The 11,878-nt window shown below is 37.5% G+C and overlaps 2 protein-coding genes across 3 annotated transcripts; both read left to right on the forward strand.

The window, feature by feature from the left end:
- The first annotated feature begins 1,144 nt into the window (after positions 1-1,144).
- Positions 1,145-8,121, forward strand: LOC21400690 (heat shock 70 kDa protein 17). 2 transcript variants are annotated; one of them, XM_024176364.1, is made up of 15 exons: positions 1,145-1,271; positions 1,504-2,307; positions 2,797-3,029; positions 3,211-3,370; positions 3,577-3,822; positions 3,916-4,049; positions 4,185-4,527; positions 4,670-4,831; positions 5,122-5,196; positions 5,284-5,384; positions 5,507-5,576; positions 6,100-6,156; positions 6,349-6,410; positions 6,611-6,683; positions 6,771-8,121. In XM_024176364.1, exons 2-15 carry the CDS (start codon positions 1,546-1,548, stop codon positions 6,984-6,986), a joined length of 2,694 nt encoding a protein of 897 aa, XP_024032132.1. In that variant the 5' UTR covers positions 1,145-1,271; positions 1,504-1,545; the 3' UTR covers positions 6,987-8,121. The 2 variants fall into 2 exon arrangements, with proteins under 2 accessions (XP_024032132.1, XP_024032131.1); XM_024176363.1 differs by having other exon boundaries at positions 1,145-1,236.
- Positions 8,122-9,059: 938 nt separating this feature from the next.
- On the forward strand, positions 9,060-11,672 carry LOC21400692 (pentatricopeptide repeat-containing protein At4g02750). The gene has a single exon (XM_010114567.2). The coding sequence runs from the start codon at positions 9,428-9,430 to the stop codon at positions 11,663-11,665; it is 2,238 nt and encodes a 745-aa protein (XP_010112869.1). The 5' UTR covers positions 9,060-9,427; the 3' UTR covers positions 11,666-11,672.
- Positions 11,673-11,878: the final 206 nt, after the last annotated feature.

Raw genomic sequence — 11,878 nt, forward strand, 5'->3', positions numbered from 1 at the left:
TGTTTGAGGTGATTTTTGCGGCTAAATGAAGCTTTGGATGTCTAGTGTCCAATTATGTAACTATTCATTTAAATTCATCTTCAAATATTCCCAGAATTCAACAGAATCAAACCTGTCCAGGTTAGGTTCTTTGAAAGTTTTTCCAACAACTTGAAAAATTCATAACTTAAGGTACAAAATTCCTTTTTGGGTGATTCAAATCTCCTATCAAAGCTTGAAAAGTCTATTTTAAGGTTCTAACATATCTAACATTAAAACTTATTGAGAATAATCAAGTCCTATGCTTTTCCTTGGGCTGCTCCTAGAATCCTCCCCAAAACATGTGAATCAAGTGAGGAAAGTATGATTAAGTCCAAAATAATAACATTCAACAGAGAAATTTCAAAGAAACTCATACTTTAATAAACTCTAACTTTGACAATTTGGGATTTTAGAAATTAGGTAAGGTCTAAGGTTTTAGAAAACATTGTCAATAAAAAGCATCACTAAACCAAACAAATTACTGCAAAGGAAACAAGATTTCATATTAAAGAAGAAGGGAAAAAATACTAACTCAAGCTTCTTGAAATTTCTAAGTGTGCGTTTGGTTGGTATATTTGTACCATGATTTGAATTATGGTTCGTGGTTCGTTACAGTATTTTTTTTTCACAAAAAATACACGTAAATGGACAATAATTCTGAAATATTATTTTGAATTCATGAACTAAATATTTACCAAAAAATTTATCTCTAATCTTGAAATTAACTTCAAAGTTGAATTATCCATCAAAAAAAGAGTAAAAGCTCTCTATTTTAGAAGCTTGGACAGCACAAGAGGGAGAACTGAAAGAGAGAGAGTGAGGGAGAGAGAGAACGTGAGAGTGAGGGTGAAATAAACGGAGGCGCGTAGTCTAGTCAAGAAGCCAGCCCAAGCCCAAATAATTTCCAAAGAGAACCTGACAACGTGAACACAACAAAGTAGAGCGTCTCGATAGCCGCCACGTGTACGTTAAGCCAGTTGTCTCTCTACCATTGGCAATGTCTGCATTTGTATATTTTCCACGTCAGCCTCCCCCTCCCATAAGAAAGGCCAGTATTTTCTCGAGTAGGTATGAGTTTCCGAGAAAGTTTCTCTTTTTTTCTTTTTTTTTTTCTTTTCCCTCTCATTACGTTTCACGTCAACCCAAACCAACACCAATAGAAAATCTCTACACGCTCAGTCTTCTCTTCTGGAGAATGCGATCTGCACATCACTGGTCACTCTCTCTCTTTCTCTCTCTCTCTCGATTCGGTAGGAAATAAATTATAGTATTGCTCAAGCTAATTCCTTAATCACGTTGTAAAGGAAATGAAAATCTGAGTTTTGAATTTTTCGCAAGCTTGGTAGCGTAGTTAATGTCTTTTATAGCTCTGTTTTCTTGTTTTTTGGATTCATGAATTATTGAATAATTACTGAAACTTTCAAATTTGGTTACTTTTTCTTTATATAGATGAAATAGTTTGTTTTTTTTGGTGCGATACAGACAAATTTTGGATGCTCTAGGGCTTGATAAAGCGATTTTAGGATGGCTTCGATGTTGTTCAAGCTGGGTTTGTTGGTATCTATTTTTTGCCTTGTTCTGTCTCCGTCGCAATCCGCGGTTTTGAGCGTAGATCTAGGTTCAGAATGGCTTAAAGTTGCGGTAGTGAACCTGAAACCCGGGCAGAGCCCGATTTCAATCACGATCAATGAAATGTCGAAGCGCAAGTCGCCCGCCATTGTCGCGTTTCAGTCCGGTGACCGTCTTCTCGGGGAAGAGGCCGCTGGACTTGTTGCCCGGTATCCGGACAAAGTCTTTTCCCAGCTCAGGGACTTGCTTGGGAAACCATTTAGTTACACCAAGAAGTTTATAGATTCATCGTACTTGCCCTTTGATATTAAGGAGGATCCGAGGGGAATCGCAAATTTCACAATTGATCATAATGTGGGTGATTATTCCGTGGAGGAGTTGTTGGCGATGGTTTTGGGTTATGCGGCTCATTTAGCGGAGTTTCACGCGAAAGTTCCTGTTCAGGATGCTGTGATTACGGTGCCGCCGTACTTCGGCCAAGTGGAGCGAAAGGGGTTGCTTCAAGCTGCGCAGTTGGCAGGGATTAATGTGCTTTCATTGATTAATGAGCATTCTGGCGCGGCCTTGCAGTATGGGATTGACAAAGATTTCTCAAATGAGTCGAGACATGTTATTTTCTATGATATGGGCTCGAGCAGTACTTATGCAGCCCTTGTGTATTTCTCGGCATATAAGACCAAGGTGTTTGGAAAAACTGTCTCAGTCAATCAGTTTCAGGTAAACTTTTACGTAACTTGTATTTCTCTTGTTAGTTGTGACTTGGAAATTTATGGTTTGCTGTGATTGCTTACGTCAACTGAGTTTCTATCTTGGCTGTTTAGTTTTGTGATCGTATTGTCATGCTAAATTAAGTGGTCATTTTTGCTTCTTGGTTGGAGGTACATAGTTTGTTGAGTGAGAGTTTCACGAATGAGGGATTTATATCAGAAGATTGACATTAGTGGATTATTTTTTATCGTTAATGGTAGATTGATTATGTTTCATGATGTTAATTGAAACCATTCTTTAGTTCTAAGCTTTCATGTTGCTTTCCACTTTGCTCTTACCACCTAGCCCTTCGAGTTCTGGCAGTAAAAGAATATTATGAATTATGATATACTTTCTAAAGAGGGTGTTTTTCGTGGTACTTTTAGCATGTTGCTAAGCTCATAAGTTTACATTTCATGAAAAAAAAAAGGCTTGTAAGCTTACATATGATAATTGCAGGTCAAGGATGTCAGATGGAATCCAGAACTTGGGGGTCAAAATATGGAGTTAAGATTGGTTGAGTACTTTGCAGATGAGTTCAACAAGCAAGTTGGGAATGGCGTTGATGTGAGAAAATCTCCCAAGGCAATGGCTAAACTGAAGAAGCAGGTCAAACGAACAAAGGAAATTCTAAGTGCTAACACGGTGGCGCTAATATCGGTTGAATCACTTTTTGATGATCGAGATTTCAGGTTTGAAATTTAACATCATCTATCAAAAAGTTCAAATTATTGTTTACAGTCGCTAATTTCCAAATAGCCAACAGAACTATCACGTATCATTAGACAATTAATTCCCTAACAGCATTGTAGATTTATAATAACCTTTGTCCCAAATGATCTTTATTCTCATCTGAGATTTACATTTTTCTAGGGGTACCATATCCCGTGAGAAGTTTGAAGAGCTCTGTGGTGATCTTTGGGAACAATCTCTTGTGCCTGTGAAAGAAGTTCTTAAGCATTCTAAGCTAACAGTTGATGAGATATATGCAGTTGAGTTGATAGGAGGTGCTACGAGAGTGCCAAAGTTGCAGGTAGTTCATCTTATTTGTCTTACATCTATCTATATCATCTTGAAACTACTGTCACGTGTCAATGACAAAATGCATAGATTATTTTTTATGCTATAATTATACTAGTAATTTTTCGTAACTGACAGTTATTAAGAAGAATGCCTGTTATCTGTAAGATTTGTCTATTTGAGAAGATAGATTAGAATTGTTTGCTTCTATTGTGATAGGCTGAGCTTCAGGATTTTCTTGGAAGGAAAGAGTTGGATAAACATCTTGATGCGGATGAAGCTATTGTTCTTGGTGCAGCACTACACGCTGCAAATTTAAGTGATGGAATCAAATTGAACCGCAAGCTCGGTATGATTGATGGTTCTCCCTATGAGTTTGTAGTTGAATTAGATGGCCCTGAGCTTTTGAAAGATGAAAGCACTAGACAATTACTTGTACCGCGAATGAAAAAATTACCCAGCAAGGTAATAAATGGCACCCCATAGCTATGCTCTAGCAATTGTGGTTTAACTACTTCATTGTCAACTAATCATGTATTTTGTTTGTCTTTATGATAGATGTTCAGATCCATTGTTCATAACAAGGATTTTGAAGTTTCACTGGCTTATGGGAGCGAACTTCTACCACCTGGTGTAACCTCTCCTATATTTGCTCAGTATGGTGTGTCTGGTTTGGCCGATACTAGTGAGAAGTAAGTTTATTTATTCTTCATGTCTTTTGTGGTTGTGAATTCTACTTCAATCCTGTAAACAATTGTAACCATATCATGTAAGCATCGGAAAAACTCTAACATGGATTTGTGTTCCGTATACGCTATTTTATTTAGGTATGCATCACGGAATTTGTCATCCCCCATCAAGGCAAATCTGCACTTCTCTTTGAGTAGAAGTGGAATTCTCTCCTTGGACCGGGCAGACGCTGTTATTGAAATAACCGAATGGGTAGAAGTTCCTAAAGAGAATCGGACAGTTGAGAACTCGACTACTGCTTCCCCCAACATATCTCTTGAAGTTGGTGCTAAGAACACTTCAGAAGAAAGCAATGCCAATTTGAATGTTGAAGATGCTGGAACTAGTAACTCAACTAATTCTAGTGCAGAAGACCCGAATGCCACAGAGCTTGTTACTGAAAGAAAGCTAAAAAAGAGAACCTTCAGGATTCCATTAAAGGTATGAGTTTATAGCCCCTAATGCCGTTTTTACATCTTATAGGAGATTGAAGCTTTTAGGATTCCTGAAATTTTTAACCTAGTCTTAATGTTTTACAGTGATGATTTTCCTCTTTTGTTGACTTTACTTTCATGACATGTAGATTGTCGAAAAGACAGTGGGTCCTGCAATGTCTCTTCCAAAAGAATCTCTTGCTGAAGCTAAACGTAAGTTAGAAGCATTAGACAAAAAGGATGCAGAGCGAAGAAAAACTGCAGAGTTGAAAAATAATTTGGAAGGATACATATACGATACTAAAGAAAAGGTAGGAGTTCTGGAAGTTCTTAAGCTTTGATGTCACCTATCAAGTTGTCCAACTTTTCCATTTGCAGCTTCTTGGAGACATAGAAAGGAGGGGTTGATCAATGTTATTGCGTTTATGTTATTATATCTTTTGATCATCTTTCATGTTTTTTTTTTGGCGAATTACTTTTTATGTGTATTTTTCTCTCTTATTTGGTAGGGCTCTATGGTGTTTGTTTATTGTTCTTCTTTTACTCTTTATATAGACATTATGCTCATTTCTCTGATAGATTTTTCCCTTTTCTGTATCAGCTTGAGACATCTGAGGAGGTTGGGAAGATTTCAACTGCTGATGAACGGACATCCTTTACTGGAAGGCTTGATGAGGTTAACCTTTCTTTAAGATAATTAATGCTGATTCTTTGTAGAGATGCCACTAGAATTTTTTTACTAAAGCATAACAAATCTTCTCAGGTGCAAGAATGGCTATATATGGATGGGGAAGATGCTTCCGCTACAGAGTTTCAGGAACGCCTAGATTTGTTAAAAGCTATTGGTGACCCAATGTTCTTCAGGTATGCTATTCTGATTTTGCCGGGAGTAATTAAGTTTATGCCAATTTTACATGTGATAATTTACAAATCACTCGAGGATGGGGCAACTTTACTAAAGTTAAGCTGGTGAATTTTGGTTGCAGATTGAAAGAGCTTACTGCCCGGCCAGCAGCAGTTGAACGTGCAAGAAATTACCTTTCTGAGCTGCAGCAGGTATGTAAGAACTATCATGGTCACAAGTTTTCTTAATTCTGCTTAATTTTGTAATGCAATTATGTATATTATAATTTGGTCTATGAGAATAATGAATTGTAACGAAGAAATACCAATTATTTTATATGGCTTGTAGAGATTTTTTTATATTAAAATGTACTTTTATCATAGTGATTCTGGCCTCTGGGTAAAACTTTTTGGATAAGTGCTCATTAAGAAATCCAATGTTCTTCAAAATGTTGGCATCTTTATATACAACATTAAAAAAAAAAAATTAAAAATGCTAAAGAGTGCAAGTGGCTGGTAATTACCATGTTAAGTTGATTTCACCCACAATATTGTTGTGTGGCTAGTAATTACTTTTCCCATTGACTTCTAGACAGTGACTAAAAAATTATTGATGATATAAGAATGCAGTTAACGTTAATACATTAAATAAATAGATTTACCTTTGCTGGTTTATTAAATTATTTATTGATTTCTACTGTTACTTTCTTGTACTGATCTGATCCCTGGTCTGCAGATTGTACGCAGGTGGGAGACTGAAAAATCTTGGCTGCCCAAAGGGAAAATTGATGAGGTGCTTAATCATACTAAATCCGAAACAAACTTTATGATTTGTATTTTCTAGGACAAACTGTGTGTCCCCTTTTGTACTCTTCTAGTTTCTTTATTTTTACAAAAATCTTTCATTTCTTTTAAAAAAAATAGAAAAAAAAAAATTATGTTGGAGTTTATTATTCTTTGGTGATTAGTATTGACAACTTTTCAGGTGTTGAGTGAAGCTGACAAGTTGAAGACTTGGTTAGCCGAGAAGGAGGCCGAGCAGCAAAAGTGAGTAATGTTCATTTTTTATTTTATTTTTTTACTTCCTAAAGTTAATGTAATTAATATTATTCGTAATATACGCAAGTAAATTTTATATAAACGTTATTGCAGATAGTTCTACATTGGATCATATGTTAATTTGCTTCCTTTCTTATCTCTTAAATTACCATGGAACAGAAAGCTTATTATTTTCTTTCTTCTTGAAGGACTGCTGCATCTAGCACTCCAGCATTCACATCCGAAGAAGTTTACTTGAAGGTGTTGAATTTGCAAGACAAGGTACGATTGAAATTTTTTTACTCCAGTAGGCATATAAGCTTTTATGTTTGGGATATTCTTGTTAATATATGGTTGGTCTTTTCATAGGTTGCTAGCGTTAATAGAATTCCTAAGCCAAAGCCGAAAATTCAGAAACCTGCTAAGAATGAAATGGATAAAAGTAAGAGCAGTGAGGAAAAAGCAAAAGCTTCCAACTCAACTTCTGAAGAGAGTACGTCTCAAAGTAACGAATCAGCTACAGAGCCTGATGGATCAGACAATGAAAATGCTGACATGGAAACTAAGGCTCATGACGAGTTATAATCTAATTGTACTGACATTTTCGTTTTAGAGTCATGTGCCTCTCCAACTAGAATATGTGGATCGGTATTGTGACGACCCTTATTTCTGGTCATCACTACTACGTTCAAACTCTATCCGACGCTCATTAGCACATTGTTCTTGCTCTTCTCGTTCGTTGGCTAATGTTTCTTCTAATTGTGTTACTTCTTCTATAAATTGGGTGAGAGTGTAGGTAGCTTCCCATCGAGGAAATACCATATTTCGCAGTTCCTCTAATTAACCATCTCTAAAATATAAAACAAGTATTCTGATCCTTTAATACAATAGTGCGATCGGCTATAATCTCACTGAACAACCGTTCAGCATAGCTTGTCACGGTGTCATATGATCGCATCTTAAATCTATCAACCATATGTATATACCTTTCCATCCTCATAAATTCAATCTCACCAGTCTGTGACTGGGCCTGTATCACAAGCTAGAGCCACCCACTCACCTTCATCTATATCACAGGCTATGTGAGACTGAATTTATGAAGGGCGGAAAGGAATATACATAAGGTTGATAGATTTAGGATGTGATCATATGACACCGTGACAAGCTATGCCGAACGGTTGTTCAGTGAGATTATAGCCGATCGCACTATTATATTAAAGGATCAGGATGCTTGTTTTATATTTTGGAGAGGGTTAATAGGGGAACTGCGAAATATGGGGGAAGCTACTTACGTTCTCACCCAATTTATAGAAGTAACACAGTTCGAAAAAACATTAGCAATGAACGAGAAGAGTAAGAACAACGTGCTAATAAGCGTCGGATAGAGTTTGAACGTAGTAGTGATGACCAGAAATAAGAGTCGTCACTGGTACGAATAGAGATTGTGGATGAGATGATGTCTCCGCTTGGTATAAGAATGAAGAGTGGTTGAGGACATTTTCACAAAAGGCTGTTTGTCATCATGCTCCAGATCATGGTTGGACTGTGTCTAGATATTTAAGGAATAGCAGTTTATACTATGCTATATAGCATGTATCTCCGAGGGGCAACTATTAATTTACCATTTTGCGGCATCCCAAAATTTTGGTCATTGTTTTATGTTCATGATACAGTCTGATAGCAATTTTTGCAAATGATACTAGTTTCATTTATTTGGAAAGTAAACATGGTATCCTTTTTTTATCCGAGCTTTTTTCCATGTTAGAATTTTGTTAAGCATGAAAACCTGACAATGTGTTATTCTAAATCGACAAAATACAAGCAACGTACAATGGATAAGGGCTGCTGTTTCTATGGAAACAAAAAACTGCCTAAAGGCTTGAGATCTTAACAAAGTTGAAGCATCAAATATGGGTTACAGCAGTCGGATCGCACTGGACGCACCATACTGGTAGCTGGACGCACCATACTGGTAGCTTTGTTCGACGAGGACACCTCTGCTCATTTGAACGCCCTCCATCTCTACTGCGTCCTCCTTCATTGTAGGTCTTGTCTTTCCGCATTTCAGTTAAACATCTTGCGACGCCATTATCTCTCATCCTTTTGTGGCTACGTCAAACAATGCGGGCATTGACAATGTTGAAGAAACGATGCTGCTCCATTGCCAGAAAACTTCGCAGCTAAACCCTGATAGTATATTTGTAGACTTGATGTCCGTGGTGATAAATGGGAACTGAAGGTGCGGAGTGTTAAGTAAGAAAGAGCGTCAGCTATTTCTGTGGCAATTTATAGGACTCATTTAAAATAAAAAAAATATAAATAAAAAAGAATTCCAAGAGGAAGGAAGACAAAGCATTAGGCCACATGGTTGATTACTTTCTTTGAACATGAAGGATTTTGCATTGTTCTTATGGGATTCATTATTTATAATAACCTTGGACGTTGAACTTTGAAATCTGGACGTTTCTTTCACTTGTTATTGGACTTTGTATGTTGATCTGATTTTTATATGGAAAATTCATACCCAAAAAAATAACCTTATGGTAAAAAAATTCACGTCATATAAAACTGTCAGTTTTACATATTTTTATTTTATATTTTAATATAATTCTGTTCATATTTAACTTTTAAAAACATGTACTACTGGTGGTGGTGAGGAATACCTACTATAAAAGGCTCCTTTTTATGTTTTTAACCTTTTCTTAACTTAAAATTATTAAATAAACACTACTCTATTAAGTTTCTTTGAAAATAACCTACCTACTGGCTAATTTGCCCGTTAAAGAAAAACCCGCCTAAACTACCTAAAATTTGGGGGCCAAAGAAAAAAAGAAAAAAAAAAAGTCCAAACCGCCGGTGCCTGCCATGCAACTCATTACATAAATTGACAGAAGATTGGTGTGTCCAATCTGGACAATCAGTAGCTGCCCCTAAAGCATTCACTTACAATCTCATCCAATTATCTTGCAGATCGCAAAAGGAGGTATTTCTTCAGAACTCAAATCTCTTCATTTTAACAATTTCCAATGAAGATGAGATCAGTTGGTGACATGGGGAACCATGTCTTTAGCCAGAATCTGAAGATTACCCAGTTGGGAAAATCGGGTCGAATTGATGAAGCCATTAAGGTTTTCTCACAAATGACCCAAAAGAATACCGTTACATTCAATTCCATGATCTCTGCCTATGCCAAGAATGGTAGAATCGTGGATGCACGCCAGCTGTTTGATAAAATGCCCCGAAGAAATTTGGTTTCCTGGAATACTATGATTTCTGGATACCTACACAATGATAAGGTGGAGGAAGCCTATGACATATTTGGCAAAATGCCTAAACGAGACCTTTTCTCATGGACTTTGATGATTACTTGCTATACACGTAATGGTGAGCTTCAGAAGGCTAGAGAACTTTTCAATCTCCTTCCTCATAAGCTAGACGTGGTTTGTTGGAACGCCATGATCGCAGGTTATGCTAAGAATGGGATGTTTGATGAGGCAAAGAGATTATTTGATGAAATGCCGGTCAAGGATTTGGTTTCTTGGAACTCGATGCTAGCTGGGTATACTCAGAATGGACAAATGCATCTGGGGTTGCAGTTCTTTGAGGGGATGGTGGAGAGGAATGTGATTTCGTGGAATTTGATGGTTGACGGGTTTGTTCATGTTGGCGATTTGGATTCTGCTTGGAAGTTTTTTAAGAAGATTCCAGAGCCGAATGTGGTTTCATGGGTTACAATGTTATCCGGGTTTGCCCGAAATGGTAGGATTACAGAAGCGCAGAATCTGTTTGAACAAATGCCGAATAGAAATGTAGTTTCTTGGAATGCAATGATTGCGGCATATGTTCAAGATTGCCAAATTGATAAGGCTGTTAGACTATTCTCAGAAATGCCAGAGAGGGATTCGGTGTCATGGACAACGATGATAAATGGGTATGTTTGTGTTGGCAAACTTGATGAAGCGAGGCAATTACTTCATCAAATGCCTTACAAAAATATTGCAGCCCAAACAGCAATGATTTCCGGATACGTGCAAAATAAAAGAATGGATGAAGCTAATCAAATATTTAATCAAATTGGTACCCGTGATGTTGTTTGTTGGAACACCATGATTGCAGGCTATGCTCAGTGTGGTAAAATGGCCGAAGCTCAGCATCTGTTCAATCAAATGACAAATAAGGACTTGGTTTCGTGGAATACAATGGTTGCAGGTTATGCTCAAGCAGGGCAGATGGATAAAGCACTTAAGATATTTGAGGAAATGGGAAAGAGGAATGCAGTCTCTTGGAATTCTTTGATCGCTGGTTTCTCGCAAAATGAGTTATATCTGGATGCCTTGAGGAGTTTTATGATGATGGGCCAAGAAGGAAAAAGACCTGATGAGTCAACTTTTGCATGTGGACTTAGTGCATGTGCAAATATTGCAGCTTTGCAGATGGGCGAGCAACTTCACCATTTGGCTGTGAAAAGTGGTTACATAAATGATTTATTTGTCAGCAATGCCCTCATCACAATGTATGCGAAATGCGGAAGGGTCTCCAATGCTGAACTAGTATTCAAAGACCTTGCAAATGTTGATGTTGTTTCTTGGAATTCTTTAATTGCTGGGCATGCTTTGAATGGTAATGGGAAAGAGGCAGTTGAGCTTTTTGAAGAAATGCTAACACAAGGGGTAGACCCAGATCAGGTCACATTTATTGGTGTGTTGTCGGCATGTAGTCACGGTGGGCTGGTTTCTCGAGGCTTGGAATTGTTTAAGAGCATGACCGAAAGATACAACGTTGAACCTTTGGCTGAACACTATGCTTGCATGGTTGACCTACTTGGTCGGGCAGGGAGGTTAGAAGAAGGCTTCAAAATGGTGTCCGAAATGAGAATCAAGGCAACTGCTGGAATATGGGGTGCGTTGCTTGGAGCAGCCAGGATACACCGAAATTTTGAACTTGGCAAGTATGCTGCCGAGAAGCTTTTAGAACTCGAACCTCATAAAGCTTCAAATTATGTGCTCTTGTCAAATATTCATGCCGATGCAGGCAGATGGAGTGAAGCTCAAAGAGTAAGAATGGTGATGGCAGAAAGAAGAACAGAGAAGCAACCGGGCTATAGTTGGATTGAAGTTGGAGATCAGGTACACTCTTATCTCCCTGGGGATCCAGCACAGCCTAGAATAGCTGAAATTTGTGGTATATTAAAAACTTTATCTGCAGAAATGAGGAATACAAGTTGTGTGACTGATGTCAAGTCCTCTTTTGACATCTGTCAGTAAAATACATAATTCTTTTGAAATTTGTAAATACGAATGAATTCTTGAGGCTTCCTCATGCAATTATGCATTGATGTTTATTAGTGCAACATGTTGTTCTGTTAATCTTTTTATCATCAGCCTGAACTATTCATAGAGAGCTTCTCCAAGACAACATGAACCAGAAAAACCATCTACTCTTTTTCATTAGCACGTAATTTTAGTAAAGAACGTGAC

This window comes from Morus notabilis, unplaced genomic scaffold (genome assembly GCF_000414095.1).
Source record: "Morus notabilis unplaced genomic scaffold, ASM41409v2 Scaffold568, whole genome shotgun sequence".
Taxonomy (NCBI): domain Eukaryota; kingdom Viridiplantae; phylum Streptophyta; class Magnoliopsida; order Rosales; family Moraceae; genus Morus; species Morus notabilis.